This window comes from Octopus bimaculoides, chromosome 19, assembly GCF_046866305.1.
Source record: "Octopus bimaculoides isolate indiv1 chromosome 19, ASM4686630v1, whole genome shotgun sequence".
Lineage (NCBI taxonomy): Eukaryota > Metazoa > Mollusca > Cephalopoda > Octopoda > Octopodidae > Octopus > Octopus bimaculoides.
Genome location: NC_142946.1, coordinates 25,515,014 through 25,542,830, shown reverse-complemented (window position 1 = coordinate 25,542,830; position 27,817 = coordinate 25,515,014). Strand labels below are relative to the sequence as shown.

At 36.1% G+C, this 27,817-nt stretch overlaps 1 protein-coding gene across 12 annotated transcripts in view; it reads left to right on the top strand.

Annotated features, from left to right (window-relative positions):
• Window positions 1–27,817, top strand: part of LOC106877516 (cohesin subunit SA-1) — a 101,575-nt gene that overhangs the window by 49,985 nt on the left and 23,773 nt on the right. For all 12 annotated transcript variants that reach the window (XM_089366637.1, XM_089366638.1, XM_089366644.1 and 9 more), the window contains 16 exons: window positions 4,811–4,909; window positions 6,069–6,148; window positions 8,246–8,468; window positions 8,593–8,707; window positions 9,984–10,087; window positions 12,963–13,052; window positions 13,324–13,413; window positions 15,334–15,393; window positions 16,798–16,941; window positions 18,890–18,960; window positions 20,277–20,364; window positions 21,251–21,331; window positions 22,571–22,663; window positions 23,149–23,302; window positions 25,482–25,615; window positions 27,112–27,213. In XM_089366637.1, coding sequence (XP_089222763.1) covers window positions 4,811–4,909; window positions 6,069–6,148; window positions 8,246–8,468; window positions 8,593–8,707; window positions 9,984–10,087; window positions 12,963–13,052; window positions 13,324–13,413; window positions 15,334–15,393; window positions 16,798–16,941; window positions 18,890–18,960; window positions 20,277–20,364; window positions 21,251–21,331; window positions 22,571–22,663; window positions 23,149–23,302; window positions 25,482–25,615; window positions 27,112–27,213 — 1,728 coding nt within the window. The remainder of the gene's footprint in view (window positions 1–4,810; window positions 4,910–6,068; window positions 6,149–8,245; window positions 8,469–8,592; window positions 8,708–9,983; window positions 10,088–12,962; window positions 13,053–13,323; window positions 13,414–15,333; window positions 15,394–16,797; window positions 16,942–18,889; window positions 18,961–20,276; window positions 20,365–21,250; window positions 21,332–22,570; window positions 22,664–23,148; window positions 23,303–25,481; window positions 25,616–27,111; window positions 27,214–27,817) is intronic.

The window sequence follows — 27,817 nt, the reverse complement described above, 5'->3', positions numbered from 1 at the left end:
ATGTTACACATAAGTGGGCTGGCTACATCCCTGGCAGAGGCCTTGGATTTTGGTCTCACTTGGCTTGCTGGGTCTTCTCACGCACAGCATATTTCCAAAGGTCTCAGTCACGAGTCATTGCCTCGGTGAGGCCTAATGTTCAGAGGTCATGCGTCACCATCTCATCCCAGGTCTTCCTGGTCCTGCCTCTTCCACAGGTTCTCTCAACCGCTAGGCTGTGGCACTTTTTCACACAGCTATCCTCATCCATTCTCGCTACATGTCCATACCAGCGCAATCGTCTCTCTTGCACACCACAACTGATGCTTCTTAGGTTCAACTTTTCTCTCAAGATACTTACACTCTGTCAGGTACGCACACTGACATTACACATCCAACGGAGCATACTGGCTTCATTCCTTGCGAGCTTACGCATATCCTCAGCAGTCACGGTCCATGTTTCACTGCCATGTAGCATGGCTGTTCGTACACATGTGTCATATAGTCTGCCTTTTACTCTGAGTGAGAGGCTCTTTGTCACCAGCAGAGGTAAGAGCTCTCTGAACTTTGCCCAGGCTATTCTTATTCTAGCAGGCTATTCTTATTCTAGCAGCTACACCCTCCCCCACTACTAACTTGGTCACCAAGATAGCGGAAGCTATCAACTACGTCTAGTTTTTCTCCCTGGATTGTGACAGAAGTTGTTTTCTGCACATTTTCAGTGTTTATTGCTCCTGAACATCTGCCACATACAAAAACTAACTCCCTAGTTAGCCTGCCTTTGATATTGCTGCACCTCTTATGTATCCATAGCTTACACTGGGTACATCTTATAGAGTTTCTACCTACGCCATTTCTATAGATCAAGCAGGGCCATCTACCTGAAGGGGTTTGTGTTTTGTCTACCTTCCTACTTATTAGGACTTTGGTTTTAGCTAGATTGACTCTAAGGCCCTTCGATTCTGGTCCTTGCTTCCACACCTGAAACTTTTCCTCTAGTTCTGATGGTGACTCAGCAATTAGTGCAAGGTCATCAGCATAGAGGAGCTCCCAGGGGCATCCTGTCTTATATTCCTGTGCTATTGCCTGGAGGACTGTGATAAATAGGAGGGACCTGAGGACTGAATCTTTGTGGATCCCTGCCTCTACCCGGAATTCTTCACTGTACACGTTGCCAACCCTCACCTTACTGACAGCGTCCCTGTACATGGCTTGCACAGCTCTCACTAACCACTCATCTATCCCTACTTTCCTCATTGACCACCAGCATTGAGGAGCTCCCATGGGCATCCCGTCTTGAATTCCTACATTTATATATATGATGATGATCATCACCATTTAACGTCTGCTGTCCATGCTAGCATGGGTTGGACGATTTGACTGAGGACTGGTGAAACCAGATGGCTACACCAGGCTCCAATCTGATTTGGCAGAGTTTCTACAGCTGGATGCCCTTCCTAACGCCAACCACTCCAAGAGTGTAGTGGGTCCTTTTACGTGCCACCGGCACGAAGGCCAGTCAGGCGGTACTGGCAACGGCCACGCTCAAAATGGTGTGTTTTACGTGCCACCTGCACAAGAGCAAGTCCATCAGCACTGGCAATGATCTCGCTCGAATGTCTTTACACGTGCCACCGGTACAAGTGCCAGGAAGGCGACACTGAGCACAGGTGTCATCACGATTCACGATTTCGTTTTCGCTTGCCCCATCAAGTCTCTGCAAGCATATATATATATATATATATATATATATACACACACACATATATATATATATATATATATATATATATATATATACATATACGGAGCAGAAATGAATATGTGGAAATAAACGGAGAAGGATAAATCTTGCGTATTTATCGATCAATTATGGCAACAGATTGGGAAAAAAAATTTGACAGTAGAGCTAGGAAGAAGGAGAGATAATATCGTATTGGTGATCCCAAAATGAAAGTTCGCACATGTGTGTGGATAGGTGCTAGTGAGTGTCATGTGGATATGCGCGTCCATAACGTGTGGGTGTGTAGATGATGTGTGGTATGGTAACTGGGAAGTGGTCAGTGCTTGTGTGTGCAGGGTGGTGTGGACTGGAGTGATGTGGTTGTTTTGGGCTATGAGGTTGTGGGGTGGTGGGTGGATGGATGGAGGTAGGTATCAATGAAGGTAGAAGATGGGTAGGAGTGTAGAGAGGAAGTATGTGTGAGGGCAAGATAGGAGAGATGAGTAGGAGTGAAGGGAGGAGAGGAATGGAATTGAACTCATGTAGCACAAAGGAGCGATGTGAGAAGATTAATTCCTCTCCATGGCGAAGGCGGGAGTCCAGATGGCCCCTGTGCAAATATAATCCGAACACAGACAGGTGTTGTAATGTATTACCACTAGAGCGAAAATGGCACGAAACCAAGAGTGTCATTGCTGAGTCTAATGTCTCAGAGGTGTTCCATGAATCAGTCAGCCAAGTGGCATCTTGTTTCACTGATGTACAGAAAAGGTCAGAAAGAGCAGAAGATGCATTAAATGACATCACTAGATGTGCAGGTAAAGGAGTTAGTTATATGATAGGGACGTTGATGGGTGGCTGTTAGGATGGTGGTGTTGGAGAGGTAGTAGCAGCAGGGCTGGAGCAGAGGTACGAGCCAGGTTGGGAGGTGGGGTTTGGGAAGAAAGTGTGGACCACCAGGTTACGTAGGTTGCAGAAGTGTGCAAAGTGGAGGTAGCCGGACAGGAGTCGCCGGAAGGCTCGGAGAATGTTGCATTGGAGGGGTGGTAGTTGAGGGGAGACGGGCAATGGTAGGGCAGGTGCAGTGAGAGAGAGCAGAGGCACAATCCACGGAATGTGCTCTGGTAAAGGGCTGTGTGGATAATGGTGAGGAGATATCCTTGAAGGATGAAGTGTTGAGACTGATTCTCAAAGTCATGGTTGTCACTGCAGAGCCTGCGCAGATGGAGGAATTGGGAGTAGGGGATGGAGAGCTTGGTGGGAGGAGGAGAAGTTGAGGTATGAGTGTGAGTTGGTGTGTTTGTAGTGAGAGTGGAGTATGACCGTATAGGTGAAACAAGTGAATCCTGAAAATACTTGGGCCTCAACGTAGGCAACAAACAGGTTCGCATAGTTGGGACCCATTCTCGTTCCCATGGCCACTCTTGAGTACTGTTGGTAAAAATACCCCGTGAATGAGAAGCAGTTGGGGGAGAGAACACGTTTGTCCAGTCAAAGAATTGTGGATGTGTCAGGTTGAGGGTTGGGTTGAAGGTCTAGGAAGTGTTTGAGAGCAAGAAATCCTTCATTGTGTGGGATCACCATATTTACACTCTTGATATCAAAAGGGAAGAGAAGTTTAGAGGGGCTAGGAAGGAAGGAGAAAGTGTTGAAAAGACAGAGAGCATGATTAGGGTCATGGATGTGGGAGGGGAGGGAAGCCACTAGGGGACAAGGAAATGGTCAAGGTATTTCAAGATCAATTCTGTGGGGCAGTTACAGGCAGAGACAATGGAGTGGCCAGAGTTGTTGGGCTTGTGGATTTTGGGAAGGAAGATGGTGGGGGCTTCGGGGAGTGCAGACAATGGGGTTAGAGGCAGTGAGATGGGAGGAGGAGATGAGGTCATGGATAGTGGAGGACAGTCTGTTGGTAGCTAAGCATGGGTTTGTAGGGCAGAGGGTAGTAGAAGGAGGTGTCTTGAAGTTGGTGGAGAGCTTCGGCCTTGTAGTGGTCTGCACACCACACCACCACGGCTCCACTCTTGTTGGCTGGTTTAATGATGATATATTTACGGCGTCAGAGACATCAAAGGGCCGAGAGTTCGGCCAGGGAGGTGTTGAGATGTCGGGGATGCCTGCAAAAGTTAAACTGGTCCACAACATATTGGCAGATACTTTCAAAATGATTGACTGCTTGGATCTGGCCAGGAGCTGGCATCCAGTGGGATGGTTAGCGGCCCAGGTCGGTGAAGCAGTCGTCTTCATTAGATGCAGGTTGGGTGTTGTGGAATAGTGCATATAGCCTGACTTGGTGCACAAAGCTTTGAATATCAGCACACACCTGGAATTCGTTACTGGATGGAGTGAGGGGAATGAAGCACAGACTCCCTACTGAGAAGAGAGCTCTTGGCCTCAGAGAGGAGAAGGTTAGGAGGAATGGTAACAACAGACTGAATTGGGGAGGGGTGGATGAGTTAGATGTGTTAGGTGTGGTGGAGGTAGTAGAATGCTGGGAGGAGAGAGGAGGAATTAGTGCGTGGCAGGGGTTGGAGTAAAGGAAGGGTTGGGATGAGGATGAAGGGGAAGTGTATTGGGGGAGGGGGGGGGTAGTGGCATCAGGTGTGACAAAATGACGAATGAGTGGAGTTTACGTTGTTTAGTGTCAGTGAGGAAATCCTGGAAAAGATGATTTAAATGGATTGTGAAGGCGTAGAGTGGAATGTGCATAGGAAGGTGAAAGAGAGGAGAAAAAGATGGAATAAGTGAGAGGGTAGATGAGGGTGTGTATTTTGGAGAGATTGGAACAAATGGTAGCACAGCTAAGTGGGTAAGACATAGTATGGAGTATTGGAAGGATGGCAGAAATGGGATGGAGATGGAGGCGGAAGCCTTTGGGGATGAGGTGGTAGTGAAGGCAGCAACTGAGAAAGGAAACGTGGCTAGAGAACTGTGTTTTTTTGTAAATCCCTGAGGAAAGATTAAATAGAAGGTTGAAAGTAACAGGAAGAAGTGTGGAAGGGTGTTTCTTTGGGCATTTCTTTAGGTGTTTGATAGACGTCTGTGGTGGGGTATGAGCTGAAAGGTGGAAGTTTTCTCTATTAAATAAAATGTTTAAAATTTACCTTATAGGTGGGTGATGTGCGTTTATGTTGTTTGAAGGCACTTCAACCTCTCTATGATACCAGGGATCTGGCACCCAAATTAGAACTCTTCACCAACAGGTTCAAGGTAAGGAAATTATTTGCTTTGTAATATTTGACTCACATTTTTATTATAAATCTTTGTGGTGAATTGCATGAATTGATATTTTATAGATCACTGCTGTTTGTAAAGTGTTTTGTTTCCATGTTATACTCAACTACAGAACATACTTATAGATTTTAGCCAATGCCATGTATAATAGATAGATGTAGATACCTTGTCAATATATATATATATGAGGTCACAGAAGTGTGACGAAAGAACTCTGGCCGAAATAAGATTAAGATTAATGTAATATAAAGCTGAAGCAAATTAACACCAAATATACAGTGCGTGTGTTTTTATTGGCTAAACTGGCAATATGACCATCCCCAAGTACAACAACATATATATATATATATATATATATATATATATATATATATATATATATATATATATATATATATATATATATATGCATGTATATAGACAGATACATACGTAATATTTTTGTGGACTGTAAAAGAGCAATCAATTGTTGCTGCTGTTGTTGTTGTTGAGGCCACTGTTTAGAATCGAATTCGGAATTTTGTTGTTAGTAGCATAGTGGTTAAGAGTGCGGGCTACTAACCTCAAGATTCCGAGTTTGATTCTAAGCAGTGGCCTGAATAATAATGATAATGATGACGCTGCCGCCGACATCTTAGGAATAAGAACCAGGTTTGATATTTCCCCAAGACACCTGATGAAGGCTGGAGGGTATATCAGCCGAAATGTTATGTTAACAACAAACAAGATGAGGACAAATGTCCATCAGTCAGATTAGTTTTAATCTTGTATCTTTTGAGAGATTTCTTCAGAATCAGGTATACTTTTTTATTGTCCATGGTGACACTAACTTATAAGCCCACTATTACAAAGAGCTTGAGTAAATCAGGTAAATCAGTTTACACGTATATCACATTTTATGATTCCTTTTTCTCTCCATAAAGATATCATATATAAAAACAAGGCATTTACATCTAGTGTAGCATTGAATATTTTATATAAAATTATTGAAAAGAAATTAAAAATTAATATTCATTATATTTTCACTAAAATGTATTTATTTTCTAAGCATCTACAGTTTTTGTAAGGCAAAAGTTATCATTCTGGCTATTTTGTTACCATTATTAACAGTTTTGGTAATTCCATGTTTTTATAGGATCGAATTGTGGAAATGACACTTGACAAAGAATATGAGGTCGCTGTCCAGGCTGTTAAACTGGTGATTAGCATTTTAAGGTAAAATTTATGCATTTATTTTTTCCAGATATGTTTTCTCCTCTTTCTTTTAATAGCATAGCTTAACTGTTTTTCTAATTGTTAGGAAGTGGAATTGTTGGGGAAAGAGATAATGCAAGTAAAGCTGTAGATTGTTATTCACTGTAAATATGTTGGTGGAATGGAGTTCCAGAGATAAAGCATTTAGAGAGAAGGACTTTTTAATGTTTGTTAATGTAGTTGTAAAACATTACTCACATTCTTGTGAAGCTAGTTTTGCTTATTGTTTGGATATTAGTGTAATATAGAAACATGGATGTAAGCAAATGCTATGGTGCAGTAGTTTTCAGAATGTATGATAGATTGCAGATTGTGACAAGCAAAGAAACTAGTGTTCATGTTTAGAACTGAATGCAGTCAGCAACTTCTAAAAAGCAGACACCTGCTTTCCCATGCTTTCATGGGTCCAGTGAAAGTAAGTTGGAACTGATTACTCTATGGCTAGATGCCCTCCCTATTGCCAACCCCCACCTTTGATGTAATAATCTAGTTTGTGGAACAGCAAACAGCTTGAATATGCTTACATTGTGAACTGGAAGCAAATGTCACCAAAATGAGCCATCTGTTTACAAAGATTTGTGCAGTGTCAAGAAATGTGGACATACTTTCTTAATGGACTGCAAGTATATGACATTGCTAGTGAAGTCCTTGCTTATAGTTGTAAGCAAAACAAACGTGTAGAAATATGGAATCATTCACACTAAGACACAAACACACACACACACACACCCCCCCACACACACACACACACACACACACACACCCACAGCTTCTTTCAGGTTCTGCCTACCAAATTCACTCACAAGTCTTTTGGTTAACCTAGGGCTTCAGTAAAAGACACTTGCCCAATGTGCCATACAGTGGGACTGAACCCAAAACCATGTGGTTGGGAAGCTAACGTCTTACCAAACAGTCACATCTGTACCTATACACACACACACACACACACACACATAAATTTGAACTATATATATATATATATATATATATATATATATATATGGTAACTTGGCAATGCTGTTAGAGCATCAGACAAAATAATTTGCTGTTTTTGTTTTGCATCTCTGTGCTCTGAGTTCAAATTTTACTAAGGCCACTTTTGGTTTTAATTCTTTGATGATTGAAGTACCGACCCAGAATGAGGATTAGTAGAAATTGTTATAGCATTGAGCAAAATGCTGTGTAGTATCTGTTTCAGTTCTTTACTTTTTAAGTTCACCTTTGATAACTCTGCTACCAAGTTTTATTGGCTTTGCCTTTCCAGGGGCAATGTGGGTGGATTTGTTACATTGGCAACAACTGGTTATACATAAACTTTCCAGGTACTGATACAGTGTTAACACTGATGGAGAGAAGTCTTCATATTTATAAGAAATGCTAAACACAGTTTGCAGTGATGGAAGTTTTTGTTAAGTTGTTCAGAATTAGCAAGTTTTTTTGTACCATTGTAGTTTCTGTATACTAGTAATGGTTTGGCTTTGGTATCAGATACATCATCATCATCATCATTTAGCATCTGTTGTCTATGCTGACAAGGGTTGGACCCACTGTTGTATTAAAATATAAATTTAGAACCCTATTGAAGATTATTTTGGGATATGTTTGTAATTGAAGGTCATGTAAGTTGCAGGTAGTATGTCCCTTAGCATCGGTATTTTAAACCTTTTCTGGCAGAAATAGTCATTCTACAGTTTACACCAAAAGGATGAGTTGAATTTAGCACTGCAAACTATGAAACCTACTTAGGGTAGTGAGCCATAGCTATATTACAACTGTGAACTGAACCATTTGTTGTGGTTAGGGTTAGGTTTAGCCAGTGCTAGTGGAAGTATATGCACCATTGACTTTCTAACTGCTAGTCTAGTACCTTGTCCACTTGGATATTTACAATCTCTGAAGGATGTGTAGGCTTGTTGTCTGTCCATGTTTTATTAAATGACTAAATGGGAAGTAGACATATGAAGACTTACTGCTAAATAAATTGATGAGGTATAACTCATTAATTCAAAGTTTTGTTAAATCTTAAAAATTTACTATTTTTAATCTTTGTTTTTCCAGATATAATGAGTCAGTATTAACTGACAAGGACTGTGAAAACGTTTATGAGTTGGTTTACTCTTCCCATAGACAAGTAGCTCAAGCTGCTGGGGAGTTTTTGAATGCTAAACTTTTCCAAAAGGATGATGAAAGTCTACGTTGCCTCAAAATTAGCAAAGGCAAGCGTCGCAGTCCTAATACTCCTCTGATCAGAGATTTGGTGCAGTTTTTCATTGAAAGTGAGGTAAGGCTCTTATTTTTTCTTTATTCTGTACATTTTTTAACTATTTAATATTCAGTAAGATTTAATCTTTGAATTGAACTGTTATTGAATGTTAATTATTTAATTTATTGTCTTATTTGGTTAGCTTCATGAACATGGTGCTTATTTGGTGGATAGTCTTTGGGACATCAATGACATGATGAAAGATTGGGAATGTATGACTGATTTACTTTTGGAGGATACAGGGAAAGATGAAGAATGTAAGTACATTTTCCAAACAAACTTCTCATGTTCTTCATAGGTCAGTGATTTGTGGTTGTATAGCAACCCTAGATTATGAATTCTCAAGTGATTATTGATGGATGACTTCTTAAGCCTGATAAACTGGCCATATTATATATTTGATGAGAGCAAATAAAAGTTGTCTTAATTTCCATGAATATGCTAAAGATACCAAAGTTGTTGCAGAAGTAAAAGTTTTCCTCCTTCCTCTCAATTGATATTGGTAATAAGTTAAGTGACTAAAAATCATTAGTTTAAATGACATCTAAATTAACATTATAAGCTGTCTGATCTGATTAACTAAAGGTATAGAAAGGACTAATGGTGAGAAATCACCAGATGTCTTTTATAGCAGTTCATTGATTCTGTTCTCAAGTTTGAATCTTATTCATGTAGTTCAACCAACCATAATTCTGCCTAAGATGTGCGTCTTACATATTTAGATCTGTTGAAACTGAGATATGCTCCTGCTTTGTAATCTGATGTATGCTTTGGTAACTTAACTTTAACACAAGATAGTCATTTGCTGATGCCTACAGTCTTCTATTTTCTGATCTGTTCTGTTCAAGTAGTGATTAATTGAATGTAATTTCAGTAAACTTTCCAAATAAAAATAATCTTAGGGAAGGCTTTTAGATGCTGTTATTGTAAATTTTTCATTGTCTATGAAGTATTTTTAAATAGATTTATATAAATATATTTATATATAAATTTAAATCCAAATGTATTTATAAATAAGGAGGGATATAGTAAATATAATATAGAAATAGATTATAATGAATACTATTTTATTAGCTGCGAAGTAGGTAGTAAGCAATTGGCTAGGTAGCATTTTCCAAATTGTGGAAATGGATGTCGACAAACTGATGAGTTGCTAATAATTTTCTTTACTGTATGACAATTTTTTTTTTAAAGTGTCACTCGCTTGAATTGTCCATTATACTTGATGCTGTTATTTTGGAGGTTTACTATACTTTCCAATTCAACCCAAACTGGATTACCAGAAACCTTGGTTGTTGACAGTATTCTTAGCAGTGTCTTATTATCAAAGAAGCTGGTGATTAATTTGTTACACTGTTAATTCAGCACAACACAATATTGTTCTTATACTACTGGTATAAGTTAAAGAACCAGTGCTGAGAAGAAAGAGCATAATCATTCATTAACATCTACTTTTGATAATGATGTGGTGCATACTGATAAATGGCATGATTTTACATTCTGGTTCGTTTACATCTCCATGTATTTGTGTAGCTCTTGATGATCGCCGTGAAACAAGTCTTATAGAAATAATGGTATGTTGTGTGAAGCAAGCAGCGACAGGAGAATCTCCTGTTGGTCGTGGACCTAACAGAAAGGTATGGTACTGCTTTTTTTTCCTTGGAATTTAACCCTTTCGTTACTATATTTCTGACCAAAATACACCCCTTATGAGTTTCAATTAAATTCTGAAATAATCATAAATTTAGACTAGTTTCATTAAACAACTGTAACTTTTTTACTTATCCACATATTAATGTGATATTTTGAACATAATTAAAGAAAGGGTTCTTAACCAATTCTATTGCATAACTTTTGTCTCAAAGTGACTCTAATTACAGGTAAATCCAGGTAAACTGAGCAAAATGTAAAAATATTTAAATTTTGTTTAAACATCACCATAGACGTAGGAGTGGCTGTGTGGTAAGTAGCTTGCTTACGAACCACATGGTTCCGGGTTCAGTCCCACTGCGTGGCACCTTGGGCAAGTGTCTTCTACTATAGCCTCGGGCCGACCAAAGCCTTGTGAGTGGATTTGGTAGACGGAAACTGAAAGAAGCCCGTCGTATATATGTATATGTGTATGTGTGTATATGTTGTGTATCTGTTTGTTCCCCCCAACATCGCTTGACAACCGATGCTGGTGTGCTTAGGTCTCCGTAACTTAGCGGTTCGGCAAAAAGAGACCGATAGAATAAGTACTAGGCTTACAAAGAATAAGTCCTGGGGTCGATTTGATTCGACTAAAAGGCGGTGCTCCAGCATGGCCGCAGTCAAATGACTGAAACAAGTAAAAGAATAGAAAATGAATCATCAGCTAATATTTAATTGGGTATGCAACAAAATTTTGATACAGAAGAATTGTGCACATCACTAGATTATCAGTTGAATTTAATGCACAACAGAACAGGTGTACCATAAAAGTGAAATAAACTGAAATACTGGAATCCACCCAAATCTACCACAAGTTTGACCAAACTAAAAAAAATCGGTCAAAAAATAATATACGGCCCTGGTTATAGTATAGAAGTGATAAATTCCAAACCACATCGTACCCTAGGCCATGCTGACTAACATTATTTTCCCTGTATAAAAACTAAATCCACAGTAGTACCCAGAATTTGCTCCACAAATTTTCCAAACTTTGATCCCCCGTTTCATGGGCTTTTCTGGCATATACTGTTTGTTTACATTCTGCATAACAGTTTGTTTCCACAGTGATCGCTTCAAACAAGCATACTGAAAAAAATAAAAGTCTAACGGTTTCACTTCCTAAGAAAGACTATAGATAGACCCCATCTCCTCAGAAAAACAATTTTAAATTTTTTACTTCATTCCGATGTAAAATCATCTTTGCTGTCGCTATCACCTCTTTCAGTTTCTTCAGAATTGCTGCTTTTGGTTTCGGATACAGAAATATCCCATTCATTCTCGTACACCACGTGCTTTTCTACCTCATTCATTCTTTTTCTCGATATCTCCATATTTTCCGTTGAAAAACCTTTAAATTCGGGATCACTGCTTGATAGCATGAAATTCCTATCCATTTTCAAAGTTGAAAAAAAAAATTGACACCAAAAATATATGGAAAAAAATCTCCCAAAATTCACTGAGTTCAGATATCACGTCAAGCAATGTCAGATATTATAACTCAACTATTTACAAAATGAAATCACATATTTTCACAAATGTACTAATGAGATTTGTGCTTAAATTCACACTTAAATAACAATGAGTACTCTCGGCCGGCTACAGCCAGGTGGGTCTTATGAACCAAAAAATTTTTCGGCTGGCTATGGCTGGGTTAGTATCAAAAGGGGTTAATAATCTCTGTATAATAACAACCAATTTTAAATTTTTTACTTCATTCCGATGTAAAATCATCTTTGCTGTCGCTATCGCCTCTTTCAGTTTCTTCAGAATTGCTGCTTTTGGTTTCGGATACAGAAATATCCCATTCATTCTCGTACACCACGTGCTTTTCTACCTAACATTTGGTTGGTCAATTTCTCCAGTCCTGCTTTACATCAATGTTTATCAACCATTTTTTACCAGTGGACTCCTTTAATTTCTATTTTACTCTGATGGACTCTCATAACCAGTCAATGCTTCAAACAATCTTCTATTTTTATAATTCGATATTATTAGGAATTGTTTAAAAAAATTGTTAATATATTTTGTGTTTTGTAGAAGTATAAGCAATTTATTGCCCATAAATTTCAACAGCAAAATCTTATATGGACCCTGGTTGAGAACTACTGCTTTACATCATATATATATAGAGAGAAAGAGGGAGGTAGTAAAAGGAAGATAGAGAGAGTTGTTAACATAAAAAGTCAAAAAAGGAACAATGAAATTGACAAGTAGTTGTACGAGGATAGTTAAGTTGATAAAAGTTAAGTGGTCAATGGACACCTAATATTGTTGAAGTTTCTAAATTCTTATGATATCCAGTCCCACTGCATTGGGCAAGTGTCTTCTACTATAGCCTCGGGCTGACTAAAGCTTTGTGAGTGGATTTGGTAGACAGAAACTGAAAGAAGCCTGCTGTGTGTGTGCATGTTTGTTTCCTACCACTGGTGTTAGTTTGAGGTTGATTTGTTCAACTAAAAACTCTTCAAGGCAGTGCCTCAGTAAGGCCACAGTTGATGATTGAAACAAGTAAAAGATAAAAGATATATATATGGGGGTTAATTTTATACTTGTCTTCAGATTTCCAGTTTAGCCTGTAAATCTCTTCAGAAAGGAAACTTCTTTCTTTTTCTCAATGATAGTACGTCTTACTTAGCACTGGATCAACTATAAGAGATGGGTTTGTACAGCTTCAAATTTACTGTTAAGATGTTTTTCTTACAACTTTTGTCTTAACAGCAACGTTTTAAATTTGGTTGAATACTTGGAGAGATTTTTGTTTAGCTGTCTGAGAAAGAGATAAATAATAAAAATTTCTGTTCTGATTTGTTTTAATTTTAGCTTACTGCAAAAGAGAATAAACTGGTACTTGAAGATAAAACTAAACTTACAGAACATTTCATTCAAACATTGCCACTGATGTTATTAAAAGTAAGATTTTTTTTTCATTATAACCATTTGCAAATATAGTATCAAAAATCAATGCTAGTATTGAGCTTTTCTATAGAAGTGAGTAGTAGTTTCAGTGTCATGAAATGACTCAGATTTATAAGGAGCAGATACTTAAGTGTATACATCAATTCAATTTATGAATAATATGCTTAGGAATTTTGAAGCTTAATTTTTTAAAATTGATTATTTCTCTGTATAAAAAGAAAGCTGTTTATGTGTATGTTTCTTCTTTTCTTTTTGTAAACAACAGTATTTAATGGACTCAGAGAAAGTTGCTAATCTTCTACAAATTCCACAATATTTTGATTTGGATATCTATACATCTAGCCGCCAAGAAAAGGTAATAGACTTGAAAATGATATTTTCTGTTGAAGTGTATTTTTATATAGATATTATTTGTATTTATTTAGAGTAATACATACCTCATACATAGTTTTTATCACATTACTTTCAATAATATCCACAAGATTACTTCTCATTTTTGACTAAAGCTGCTTTAGTATTTGGCTATTTTTAAGCTATCTCCAGAAATGTTCATATACGAATGAATAATGAATTTTAAAATTGCTATTACCAGAATATGCTAAAACACTAGAAGTATCTAACACTATAAAAGTATTATTTACATGCAGAACTACAAGTACCAATGAAAGACCAAACAAGAAAATTATATTTAAGGTAGTTGCTCTGTTGAAAGTTTGAGCTAGTTGTTGAAAATCAGTGTTTCTGGGTAGACGTTTTGCTGGGTCTACTAGTGAAAGAAGAATACAAACTTGGTGCGAGTTGAGCTTTGACTCTTAGCTTTTAGATATAAAATTTCTTGCTGCTATAATCACTGTCATCATTTTGCTCCTGCTTTTCTATGTTGGCAAGAGATGAACAGGTCATTATAATCTGAGTAAAATCTTATTCAAGGTTACTGCTCTCTTAGACAAATCACAAACTACATCTTACTTGTACTTCCCATTTTTGAGACAGCTTCTCTGAATAGATGACATTCTTATCACCATCCACTTCACAGTGTACTGGGTGCATTTTATTGTGTAACCAGCACTGAAGACATCTTGTTCTTGGTGAGACTACCTTCTATTGTTTCTGTTTATTCATTTACTAGCAATAAGAGTTGTCTCTCCCTTGGCATTTTTTTTTCATCAAACTACGGAAGAGAACCAGGCTGTTCAAAGTGAAAAAAAGTTATAACAGAAAGTAATGGAAGTGGGTAATAGAGAACTGCAATGATGATTGGTAATGAGAAGATTGAATAGGAGCAACATAACTAAAGGGTGATAGAAGAGAGACTACAGTGATGAGAGAGAAATTGTTGTTGGTAAGGCAATTAAATAGAAACAAGTTGTGGGAGTGGTGGTAGTGATTGTGGGGAAGAGAGTGATAAAAGTGATACAGAATAGTAGAAGAGGGAGTAATGTAAGTGAGAGTAATTGATGGATGTTAACAATGAGTGACAAAGGTTGGAGTAATGGAAGAGAGTGCGCGATGAGATGCAATAAAGAGAATAGTGATGATAAAGAGGCGGTTGTTGAATACAGACATCCAATGCATTTGGGAGAAAGATGGAATGATAGATGCAAGGGAAGTAAATAACAACAATGATGGTTGGTGAATGGGAGATTTAATATACATATGATGGGTGAAAGAGACATGAGTGTAAATATTACACATCCCAACCTCTACCCTCACCACCACCATTTTTTTTTTGTTTTTGTATCCTTTTTCAAACTATGCATAGTTTAAGCAGATACTTTTTCAGCAGTGTTTCACCCTATGTCTTTCTTGATTCCCCTCTTCCACAAGTTCCTTCAACTTGGAGTGCTTGGTACTTCTTTATTACAGCTGAGATCTTCCATATGTACCAGCTCAGTTTTGTACACAACACTTCATTTCTCTTCTATACAGTTTTTATCTCAACTCATTTGGGTGCCATTGTTCATGTGCACTAATGTTACGTATCCAGTGACCTATACTTGCCTCATTTTTTTCACAAATCTTTTGAACTCAAGGCTGAAATCTTACTACTATGTGGCATTGCATTTCATACTCAACTAACATATACTTTGTTTTTTACTCAGAGAAAAAACCCTTTCTTGCTAGCAGAAACAATAGGTCCCATAACTTTTTTCAGCTTGTTACACTAGCAGCTATGCTTTCAGAATACTCTGCTCTATTCCTAATTATCAAGCATATATTATATATGGCTTTCATTCTGTAATCTTAATTTTTTTTTTTTTTTTACCTTCTGCAGAACCTTGAAGCATTATTAAGATACCTACATGAAATTGTTGAAAAACACACAGATTCTGAAGTAAGGAGTGTTTTTAATTGTTGCTGTTTTATACTCTGAATTTTTTTTCATGTTAAATGTATGGTTTTTGTTTATGGTATTTTATTTTTTTTTCTTTTCACCTGGTTTACTCAATGCTGTAGATTTACTAATCCCATATTATGAAGTAAGTTAATAAGATAAAACTGATAGTCTTTTAACTTTTCTCATATATTTTTTTATATACCTTACTTCTAGCATGAATATTGTACCAATATGATTCAATTAATTTTGAAAATAATAATGATATTTAGTAAAATTACTTAAGTTGGTGTTAGGAACACAACTTGACCCAATGTTATTGTATAACATTATTATGAGATTTATCCCTGCTAAAAATTCATGTTATTCCTGTACTGACTAATAACGTAAGCCAGGTTGGTATTGAAAAAGGCTAAATCCTTTGTCAAAGCATTCTATTTACGAATGTAGAAATACATGAAGGAAAATTCACAACACTGCACTTTCTTTTATTGTGGATGTGGAAAGCTTTCACTCTCCTCAAAGCAAGAATATGATATCCCTTTCTGAACTCTTTAGAATATTCATATTTTTAGCTTTTGTAAAATTGTATCTAGAAAACTTAGCATTCCTTTTAGTGATCAGAACACCTATAACTCTGAGCAGTTATCAGCACATGTGTTTTCGTATTTTAAATTTGTAATCAATAGAAAGTCCTCCGCTTGCTCAAGAAATGCTTAGTGACCATGCAGCTGACTTTGCTTTCCCAACTGCTATTATTGAAGATAAGCCCTTTGATAAAAATTATTTTTGTTTTTTCTTTTGCACAAGATCAACTTTTGTAAAAGGATGTTATCAAGTGAATTATCAGTCTAATATCATTCACAGATGGCAGTGTGTGAATAATATTAAGGTCAACTTTTACTCACTTGCGGCCAGTTTGACACTTTACCTCTAATTCAGTTTTAGCTCAATTTTAATTCAGCTTTTTGCACTATGATCAACCAGCGGTAAGGTACATTTTGACATAAAATAATTGAAATTTGGTTCAGTAGAAAAAAGTTATGATACAAAAATGTAGGGTCAAAAATGGGAGAGTAATACCTGATATTTACTTTGACTTGTAATTTCTCAGTTATTTGAAAAGCAAGCTATACTTTAATTATATATTTATATATTTCTTGTCCTGTATTTTTCCAGGTTTATTAAATACTTAAGAATATTGTTATCCCTTTCTCACATTTTTCATTTTAGTATTATTATTGATATTTTGTTATTGACTTCAGATGCATGAAAGGGAAAGTAAACAATTTCGCAATTCGAACATTCTACCTGCTAAAATAAAGCTAAATACTAAAAGGTCCTGAATTTACTTTCTCTACCTATTCCATTATCTAAATTCTGTCTTTCTCACTTAATTTTCAGGTCCTAGAAGCAGCATCTAAATGCTATGAGTGTTTGTGCAGTGAAGAATATGCTATTGGAGGAAAATGTGATGTGGCTAAAAAAACTTTGGTTGATAATCTTGTTTCTAAATTTAAAGAATCTATGCAAGATTTTTTTGCTGAAGTAAGATATTGAATATCTCGTTAATTTTTGCTTTCTCAAGAAATATTTACAATTATTGCCACTTCCTAGTCAATGTAACTCTTATTCATGTATTTACATAGCATTTAACTTGATTGGAAAGCTTTTATATTATTAATGAAAAATTAAATGTATTTATAAATAATGATAATAATGATCCTCTCTATTTAAGGCACAAGGCCTGAAATGTTGGGGGAAGGGAATAATTGATTACATAAATACCAGTGTTTCACTGGTACTTAATTTATCGACCCCGAAAGGATTAAAGGCAAAGTCAACCTCAGTGGTTGACTTTATATATCATTTTAAAGCATGTTTTTCGCTCTATCTAATCGTGTTACTCTTTTTCTTTTTGAATAATTAGGCCATTTTTTTCTGGAATGTTGAATACAATATGAACAAAAAGCAAATTCGCACAATTTTCTTATTCTAGTTCAAGCTAGGCTGAAAAGCTGCTGAAACAGCTCATGATATCAATGAAGCATTTGGCCCAGGAACCAGTAATGAACGTACAGCACAATGGTGGTTCAAGAAATTTTGTAGTGGTGACAAGAGTCTTGAAAATGATAAGCGTAGTGGTTGCCCATCGGATGTTGACAACGATCAGCTAAGAGCCTTAGTCGAAGCCAATCCACGCACAACTGTTCGAGAGCTTGCTTCTGAATTAGACATAATGTATATGACAATTTCCAACCACTTGAAAGAGATTGGAAAAACAAAAAATGGGTGCCAACAACCCCAAAAAAGGCCATTTTGAAGTGTCGTCTTACCTTCTTTTACGCAACAAGAACAACCCGTTTCTCAACCGGATTTTGACTTGTGATGAAAAGTGGATTCTTTACGACAACCGGTGATGCTCAGCTGGACCACAGAAAATTTTCCAAGGACCATCTGTGCTACGGTATGCTGCTAGTGCAGAAGGAGTTAACAAAAATGGACTTGAGAATGCTTGTGGATTGTGAACAAGAAGAGCCAACAAGAGAGAAGATAATGATCAAATGTTTGAGCTACACATTAGCTTACTCCTTGCATTCAATCGACATTGTCTGAACAAGTGTACAGTGTACCACTTGTTAGGGGTTGAAGTAATTGCAGGGCAACATGAGACGAAGTGTTTTGCTCAAGAACACAATGCACCACCCAGTGAAATCATGAATGCAAAACCCTAGCTACTAGGCCATGTGCCCTCAATATTAATAATCCTATCTACTAAAGGCACAATGCCTGAAGTTTTGTGGGAGGGAACTAGTCAATTGCATTGAGCCCAGTGTTTCACTGGTATTAAATTAATTGACCCCAAAAGGATGAAAGGCAAAGTCAACCTCAGCGGAATTTGAACTCAGAACGTAAAGACAGATGAAATGCTGCTCAGCTTTTTGCCCAGCATGTTAACAATTCTGCCAGCATGCCACCTTAATAATAATAATGGTTTCAAATTTTTCCACAAGGGCAGCCATTTTGGTGGAGGGGATTATTCAATTACATCGACTCCAGTATTTCACTACTACTTAATTTATTGACTCCGAAAGGATGAAAGGCTAAGTTGACCTCAGCAGAATTTGAACTCAGAATGTAGCAGCAGACGAAATACCACTAAGCATTCCACCCAGCGTGCTAATGATTCTGCCTTAATAATAATAATAACAATAACAACAACAACAACAACACTTTCTGCACGAGGCTTGAAATTTTGTGGGAGGGGTCTAGTTGATTATATCAACCCCAAGGCTCACCTGGTACTTATTTTATTGACCTCAAAAGGATAAAAGGCAAAGTCAACCTTGGTTGAATTTGAACTCAGAATGTGAAGCTGGAAGAAATGTTGTGAAGCATTTTGTCTAATGCTAACAATTCTGTTAGTTTGCCAATAATAATAATAATAATGATGATGATAATTATTAAAAAGAATATTTTTTTTTTGTATTTTCAGGGTGAACAACCTGATGAAGACGAAACTTTTGCTTTGCTTGCTAGTTTGAAGCGAATATATGCTTTTTATTGGTAACTTAAAGTATAAATTGTTTTGCTTTACAACTTAAATTTAGTTCTCTTTTAAGAAAAGCAATAAATTACCAGTCCTCCATCATGTATTTAGAGAAAGTGATTCAAAAATTTCTGAGACCTTGTCACCAATCTGCAACAGAACAATTTCTGATAGTAAATTAATGAGGTCACTACCTTCTCTATCACAATAGGCCCATATTTTTCTGTTTCTTTCCCAATAGGTTTCTTTAAGGATATTTTGGCTACAACATGCCATAAATTCATAATTAACAAAATTACATAGTATTTTCTTCTTTTTGTTTGTTGGTCAGACGATGTCTCACATGCTAATTCCATTTAGTAAGGTAATACAGTATGTCATATGTTCAGTGTACCTAGCTCACTTGGGGGTATATTTTACTCTCTGTGGTAACAGCATTTGTCTCACATCTTTCTCTCTCTGGCTACACTTTTCATCATCCTCTTTATAGTCGGATACAGACACATAAATCCGATTTTTGGTGAAAAAAGGTAGCATTTTCCCCACTTGTCTTGCAAATTTTATTTCTAATTCTGACTCAACCAACAATACTTTTTAAGTTTGTTAAATATAATCTGACAATATATCTGAAATCAAATCAAGTAAATGATATTTTGAATGTATTTAACATGTATGCTTCAGATAGTTGTGCAGTAGGTAAGAGAATAGATTCATCTCTTATGCAGTTATCTGAAACATACATATTAAATGCATTCAAAATATTATTACTTGGTTTGACTTCAGTTTTATACATTATATGACTCTATATCCTGTATAAGCTAACCAGTCTTAAACCCATTCACAAAGATACTATAACAAGGAATTGGAGTGGTTTATTCTATTCGAGTTGGAAATTCCAGTAATGTTCATTGCTTCTAAACATAACATGAATTTTATATATATATATATATATATATATTGCATAGGCATTGTGAGACCTTGTGATAAACTCAATATACATATACTTCAGAATGAAATGTTAGTTGAGTACGGTGCGGAAATAAGAAAATGAGATGACAAAGCTATAAAAGATTATCTTATGAACTTCAGTAGCTTACAGCTGTTTCTGTTATAAGATGCAGTGGACTCACAGTTGAATGCCTAAGTAACACCTTGTAGCTTCATTGGAGCTTTACTCAACTCTGAGCCCCCTGCATCTCATAGCAGAAACAACTGTAAGCTAATGAAGCTCATAAAATAATCATTTATTCCTTTGTCATCTCATTTTCTTATATATGTGTGTATTCCTGTTAATTTATTCTTATTCTAAAAGATGAATTTTTCTTCTCCACAGTTGCCATGATCTGAATACCTGGGAACTTTGGGATGATGTTTTTCATATTGTCAAAACAGCGAATGAAAATAATGCTATTCCTGAAGAGGTAGAATTTATATTTCAATCATTTTCCTTTATTATTTCTGAGATAGCTCAGAAATGTATCACAGAATGTAATTGTATTCTTAGGATTCTCTTCAGTTTTCATCCCTTTTGCATGGTTAAAATATGTACCAGTAATATACTGGATTTAAGTTCATATGTGTATATACTCTTATAAAGATTAATCCTTTGTCTGAGTAAGAAACCAACATTTCTAAAATATTTTTATGCTGATTTACTTGTTTAGTATCTCTTCATAGGTTCAATTCTTACAGCTGTAATGAAAGAGTAGCAGTAAGCAAACTTTGTGGTGGTTCTTTTTTAATCAGGTGGTAGGAAATTTTGAATCAGAATATAAGTTTTAGGAAGGGAATTTTTATTTCACTTTAGGGAGAGTTTCATTGATTTATGAAAAGGGAAATTACTGCAAATTATAATATTCATGCACAGTAAAGGTTATAGCATTAACAATTGCAGTTGTTAACACTGTCACTATTGTATAACATGGCTGTTCGCACACAGCATCATACACTCTGAGGGAGAGGCCCTTTGTTACCATCAGAGGTAGGAGCTCTCTGAACTTTGTCCAACCTATTCTTATTCCACCAGCTATGTCCTCAGAGCGACCACCCCTGCTACTGACTTGGTCACCTAGGTAACGGAAGCTATCAACTACTACTAGTCTTTCCCTTTGGCATTTGATGGAGTCTATTTTCTGTACATTTTTAGTGTTAATTGTACCTGTGCACCTTCCACACACAAAAACTAGTTTCCCTGTTAACCTTCCTCGGATATTGCTGCACCTTTATCTGTGTTATATTTTGTAGTAGTTTGTGCATATAAATGCTTTTTCTTTGAGTTTATTTAAATGAACCTATTTATCACTGTAGGTTATATGTAAGGCAATTTCAACCTGCTCAATGGCAATTATGTGGTGGTTACAGAAACTCGATGAAAACAACCCTGACAAGGTATGTTAAACTCTTTAGTAAATACCGTTTGAGAAAGCTTTGTTGTATGAATTCTGAAAGGAACACTGTATGTCCTTCAATAAAACATGTTTTCAGTATGCTTAATTAAAATGTTAAGAAACACCAAAGACCATCAGCATTGGGCTTTTTGTTTCAAAAATATGTTTTATTGGTTTCGTTTTTTGTTTGAATGGAAAAACAAAAGAGCCTATTTTGTGTTCTTCATAATCCTCTTGTCTCGGTCTTTGCAAATAAAAGTGTGTGTGTGTGTGTTGTGCATCAGTGTCATGGTTGCAATCTGGAAAGAGCCAGTTCCTAAACTGAAAAAGAATGTATAAAGTTTTCAAATACGATCGGTTATCAATACAAATGGTATTGCAAAGAAATTAATAAATATTTAAAACAGATGATAAAGATTTGATTCCATACAAATTGTAAAATCTTGTTCAAATTGATATAACAACTGAATAATGATTTGTGAATGTAATTAGCTCACTAGGAAACTGTTTGTGTTCATGTTTTCACTTCTTATGGAAGTTAGAGCACATAGAAGTAAAGACGAAGATATTTCAACATAAAGTATTTAATGAAGAACTAGATAATGCTGATTTAGTTTGTTCATCATTTCATAATCCATAAAAATTATACAAAACTTAAAACTCTAGGCACCTACGAAATTTGCTTCCCAATCATGTGGTTTTGCGTTTAGTCCCACTGTGTAGCGTCTTGGGCAAGTGCCGTTTAATATAGCTCCAGGGTGGCCAAAACATTATAAATAGATTTGCTAGATGGGAACTAAAAGAAGCCTGTTATATGTGTCTGTCTTTGTCTGATAGCACGTGGTAGTTACAAATGTTAGTATGACTGCCATGCCAGCATTTGTTGCTAATTTCCAGTCTTCTATGGAAACCTGTCTGGCCATAGGGAAATATCATTTTGCTTGGAAGCAGGTGAAGGTTGGTGACAGGAAGGGCATCTGGACATAGAAAATCTGCCTGACCTGTGTAAGCATAGAAAATTAAAATGATGATGACAATGCTGATGTCCAATGTTTGTAAAGTGTGTCAGTCCTGTACTAAGTTATATGTCTGTGTGCATTTTTTTTATCTGTGTACCTCTGCAAATTCTTCAGTGCAATAAAGAACTATCTTTTGTTTTTATCATTCTTTTGACATTGAAGTAGCTGCAACTATTATGTTGTTAAGAAATGGTTTTGTTTTGTCTTTTTTTTTTCTCCAGGAAAATATCCGAGTGTTGAAGCGCCGTTTAATAGATCTGATGAGATATTGTAATGAACTAATCTTCCATTCCCAGGACAAAGTTAGTGAAGAGGTAAATAATATAACATTCAGAATTAATAGTTGTTATAAATAAACGATTAGTGTTATGAATTATAATATCCTATCATTAATTCCTTTCCACAATAGTAAATGATAGATAAAAATATAGATATCTTATTATTTTGTATTGAGTATGTCAAGCCTTCGGTGGCTGGCCAAGAAATGTAAAATCCAAGCCCTAACGGCAGACCATGTCAGCAAATAACTTGTAAATTGTTGCTTGAATTGCTCGTTCCTCTCAGTAATGATGTATTATCTATAAACATGGGTTTTATATACATTTTTAAATCAAAATTATAATTATATTGCTTCTATGTTGTTGGGTTCTGTCATATCATTAAGACACACAATGACATCAATATATGTTCTACTCAATCTGTGCAAGTGAGGATGTGACAGGAAGGGGTGAAGTTTTTCTAAATGCAAAGTGGTTAGATATTAACATGGATTTTATGAATGATATTTCTTTATTTTCAGGCTTATATAACTATCTGTGATTTGCTGATCGTTTTCAGCAAGCATCTTGGAGAGAATGCTTTACTAAAAGCTCTCATCTATGAACCAGATAAGAGCCTTCAGGCTCAGCTCTGTGGTTTTCTTTCAGATAAAGTATTTGTGGAAGATGATGATGGTTAGTATCAGGTCTACTTAGCCTTTTATTTTTCTTATGTCCATAATTTAAATAGCAATAATGTACTGATGAAAATTCAGTATAATATTTTTCTCTTTTACCAAATTTATCATCTAAACTTTATTTCTTGTTAGTGCTGCACTGTTATGTCTTCCTTTTTAATTTTGTCTCAAGATTGCGTGTTATTGAGAGAGAATGAAAAATGCTGTCCTTACACTATTCTTCTCAGACTTGTGCAGTTGAAATACACTCTTTGACACCTATTACAGTGAGTTAGTGATTTGGATACACTGATAATACATGAAAGCAACAGGAAAAGTCTTTTGTACAATTATAAGTATTATACTAAAGGCAAATGAGAATAAAGCAAAATACAAGCTTATATTCTCCATAAATATCTTGTAGCTTATTTTTGCAAAATTATAAATTCTGCTTCAAGTTGCTTAGTTGTTTGAAAGTAGGTATCCGGTCATTTCACATTGTCAGTTCATACAGATCAATATCAAATCTAGAAGATTCATTTTTTAAAACTTTAATACCATAAAACTAGTATTAAGATCCATCGCCTTCAAAGTTTTCCATTATTCAGCGCAGTTCTGGAACTCTTACAAAGTGATGCCTTTGTCGTTTTTTCGTTAGCCTCTGTCATTTTTTCTTCACCTCTCCCACATCTGCAAATTCCATAGCACCAGCTTTCGTTACCAGTGATGACCTTCGAAAAAAGGTCCAGATCGACTTCCAATTGTTCTTTCAGTTCACGACACGCATTCAGTTGTGACTTCTTTTGATCTTCCGTTAGCAAGCGAGACACAAATTTTGTTACAACTCTTTCATTTGCAATTCCTCACTCAAAATTTGTTGGCAGGAGCTCCAGGACACACCAGTCATATCAACAAGTTCATCAGTTGTTTGGTGACAGTCCTCCAAGATCAGTTCATGAATTTTCATGAAATCAAAATCAAATGGAAATTGTAGTTGTGGCTGTTACCAGTACTGGTGGCATGCAGTAAGCACCATTCATTTATGCGTGGGTTGCTACCAGAGCCACCTGACTGGTTCCCCATGCCAGTGGCATGTAAAAAGCATCATTCGAATGTGGCCAATGCCAGTGCCGCCTGACTGGCTCCCATGCCGGTGGCACATAAAAAGCACCCACTACACTCTTGGAGTGGTTGGCCTTAGGAAGGGCATCCAGCTGTAGAAACATTGCCAGATCAGATTGGAGCCTGGTGTGACCTCCTGGCTTGCCAGTCTCCAGTCAAACCATCCAACCCATGCCAGCATGGAAAACGGACGTTAAATGATGATGATGATGATGATGATTTTCATTCGTTCAGGAGGTCAATGGTTGTCCTAAACAAGGTTAATCTTCAAGCGACAAGTGACCATTCCTAAAGCATGGAAACCACTTGTAAACTTGTGTTTTGCTCATGGCAGCATCCTTGTAAGCTGTTTGAAGTATGACAACTGTTTCAGCTACCATTTTCCACAGTAGAAAACAGAATTTCACAGAATTTCCTTTGTTTCAGCCATTGCAAAAATTGGTGAAAAGTGGGGAAGCACTGCAAAACAAAGATGCACCATGTGGCAGTATGAGTTCACCCAACGACACTGGCCAACATACTGATGCCTGAGGGTCGCATCAAGTGGTTTCTAGTGGGTTTGTCCCACAGAGAAAGTTTCCAGTTGCTTCTGGGTACCCCCTCCTATATTGTATTCTATCTGTCAGTGGAATTCCATCACTCCTACTCCATTTTTTTTTCTTCTTTCTTTGAAGGCCACAATTTTTGCCAATCATGTTTGATCAGGAATACAAAAACCTATATAGTTTGTCATCACAACGTATTTTAGAAAAGGCTCATTGCATGCAAGTAGATTATCTTTTTAAGTTATGCCTTGCACAATTTACCAGTAACATCATATTACAGAGTTAATATAGTACAAAGGCATGGGGAAGCACTCTTAAATATTTTATCCACGTGTAGATTGAAAAATTGATGACAAACACTACATAAATATTATTAACCTTTTTCTTGAAGAATTTCAACATTTCACCCCCATGACTTCCAAACTGTCACTTATTAATATGATACTACATATTTTTACCTTGTGTAACTGAAGTAAATGATAAGTGTGTACAGTTTGTAAATAAATACTATCTTATGTGATTCTTTAACAGAGGAAATGGATGAAAATGTGAAGATTGAAGAACTCCATAAAAAACGGAATTTTCTGGCAGCTTTTTGCAAGCTTGTTGTTTATAATATAACTAGTATACGCACTGCAGCTGATATGTTTAAACATTATATGAAGGTAGGTTGTTAGAGAAAATTGACAACTTTCTTCCCTGCAATATATTCATAGTTTAGTAGGAGAAAACTTTGTCACATTTCCCAACCTGGCTGCATTCAAAGGAAAGTACAAAGAGACTGAATAGATAACATTATTGAAAAACATTGCCTTAACAAATCCAAAGAGGCAGCTTTTGAAGATATGACAGCATGAGTAATGATAAAAAAAATTTTTTTTTAAAAAGCCTACATTTGAAACTTAGTGATTTCCCCACCCCCACTTCTCAAAATGCAGGTGTAAGCATCTAGCCAGTCTTGATACTAACTTTTTGAAGCAAAATATCTTTAAAGCTATTTATCTATCTGTTTCATTTCCAGGAATACTTCATATAGGTTTAACCTCAATTCAAACGCCCAGTTACGAATCGTTTTAGTAATGTTTCACTGGTCTCAACACCATTCCTCCATTAGCATAATGGAAAGGCTGTACTACGGTGATTATATATATATATATATATATATATATATATATATAGGGGTGGTTCTTGCCTTAGTAAGAATGTGGAAGGTGCATTCTTCTGCTTCCAAGTTACTGAATTTGACCAGTTGTGTTTGCAACTAAATGTTTGGTAATTTGAAATTTTTAATATTTTCATTTAGTTTACTAATTAGAGGCCAATTAAAATACCAGTTTTAATTTTGCCTTAGTTACAACTGAGTATCATCAATGTATCTTCAGAACTTTTAGCAAAATTATTCTTATACCCTAGTTGTATGTGCAAAGATGGTAAAGAACTTTCCTTTGGTCTACAACAGAAGCTGCACAATTATTTTAAAATTCTGAAGAACACTTATTTCTAAATGGCCTGGCTTTCTTTATAAAATCCAAAATGTCTGCTCTGGTTTCCTATAGATTTAGAAAACTTTGTATAACCATCCTGAGTTATATATGGTATATGCATTATTACTTTTGTATCGACTGAAACAAATGCTCATCATAGTCTCCCATTTAAGACATGATACAGGATTCTCTATAAATAAATAGAGGTTGCTGATAGTGTAGGCTTCTTGCATGCTTTTTTGGAAATATTTACTCTCATCTATTTTGTATGAATTCCAGTTTTGTTTTCAATTAGGTATTTGATATTTATATAGTAAATAAATGAATTTCGTTTACTGAAGACTTCTATAAACTCTGTCTCTGTTAAGGTATTATATGCATGTTTCTTTTTTTAAGTAAGTTCTTCCCTTTCACATTGAACTTAAAAAAACATTACATATATGTAAAAAGCAACAAAAAATATATTTACATGAATAACAGGGGACAATTATTTTCTTTATAAATATAATTCTACGCACTTAGTATTTAACCCCCAATGAAAAGTTTATTTATTTATTTATTTATTTATAGGAAATAGAAAACTATATGGCTTCTAATTTTGCCAGCATGGTTTAAAAAAAACAGTCATTGAAATAAGAATAATGATGATTCTAATTTATCACTTTATTTCTTTTTAGTTTTACAATGATTATGGAGATATTATCAAAGCAACCTTAAGTAAAGCAAGAGAAATTAATAAAGTGGCGACTGCAAAAACTTTGGCTTTCAGCCTTACACAGGTGAGACTTGATGAATAATGTTTTGAATGCTTCTCTCTCTCTCTCTCTCTCTCTCTCTCTCTCCCTCTCTCTCCCTCTCTCTCCCTCTCCCTCTCCCCATAACAGCTAACTTACATGTCAATCTCTCCATGGCTGCTTGACTTGCTAGAAATAGTAGTCAAACATCCTTCAAATCACACCCTACTCAATCTTAAAAAAAGAGAGTGTGGTCCTAGATATAAAAACAAGGTAGGATAGTCAGAGTTGGAATGTCTTTGATCAGAGCTGACTTGTGGCTAAACAATAGCTGCAAATCAGAATGGGAGTCCAATGGATTGAAGGTAATGAGGTCCTTGTAGAATGTTGTTTGAGGTTAAATGCAGGAGGGATTTCATATTAACTTTTTTGGCATTCGCTGAATAGTGTAAGGATTTCTCTATGAAGGTAAAATATATTTTCATTCAACACATTCCTGAAAATTTCTAGTGACGTCTTAAAATGTGGGCAATCTCTCTCTCTCCCTCCATTATATCCTTCTCAATTAAGATGACTTTATTAGCTGCATCCATCCTGCCAAAACAAATATATTGCATGGATATAGGGACGTCTGTATGGAAGCCTAAAT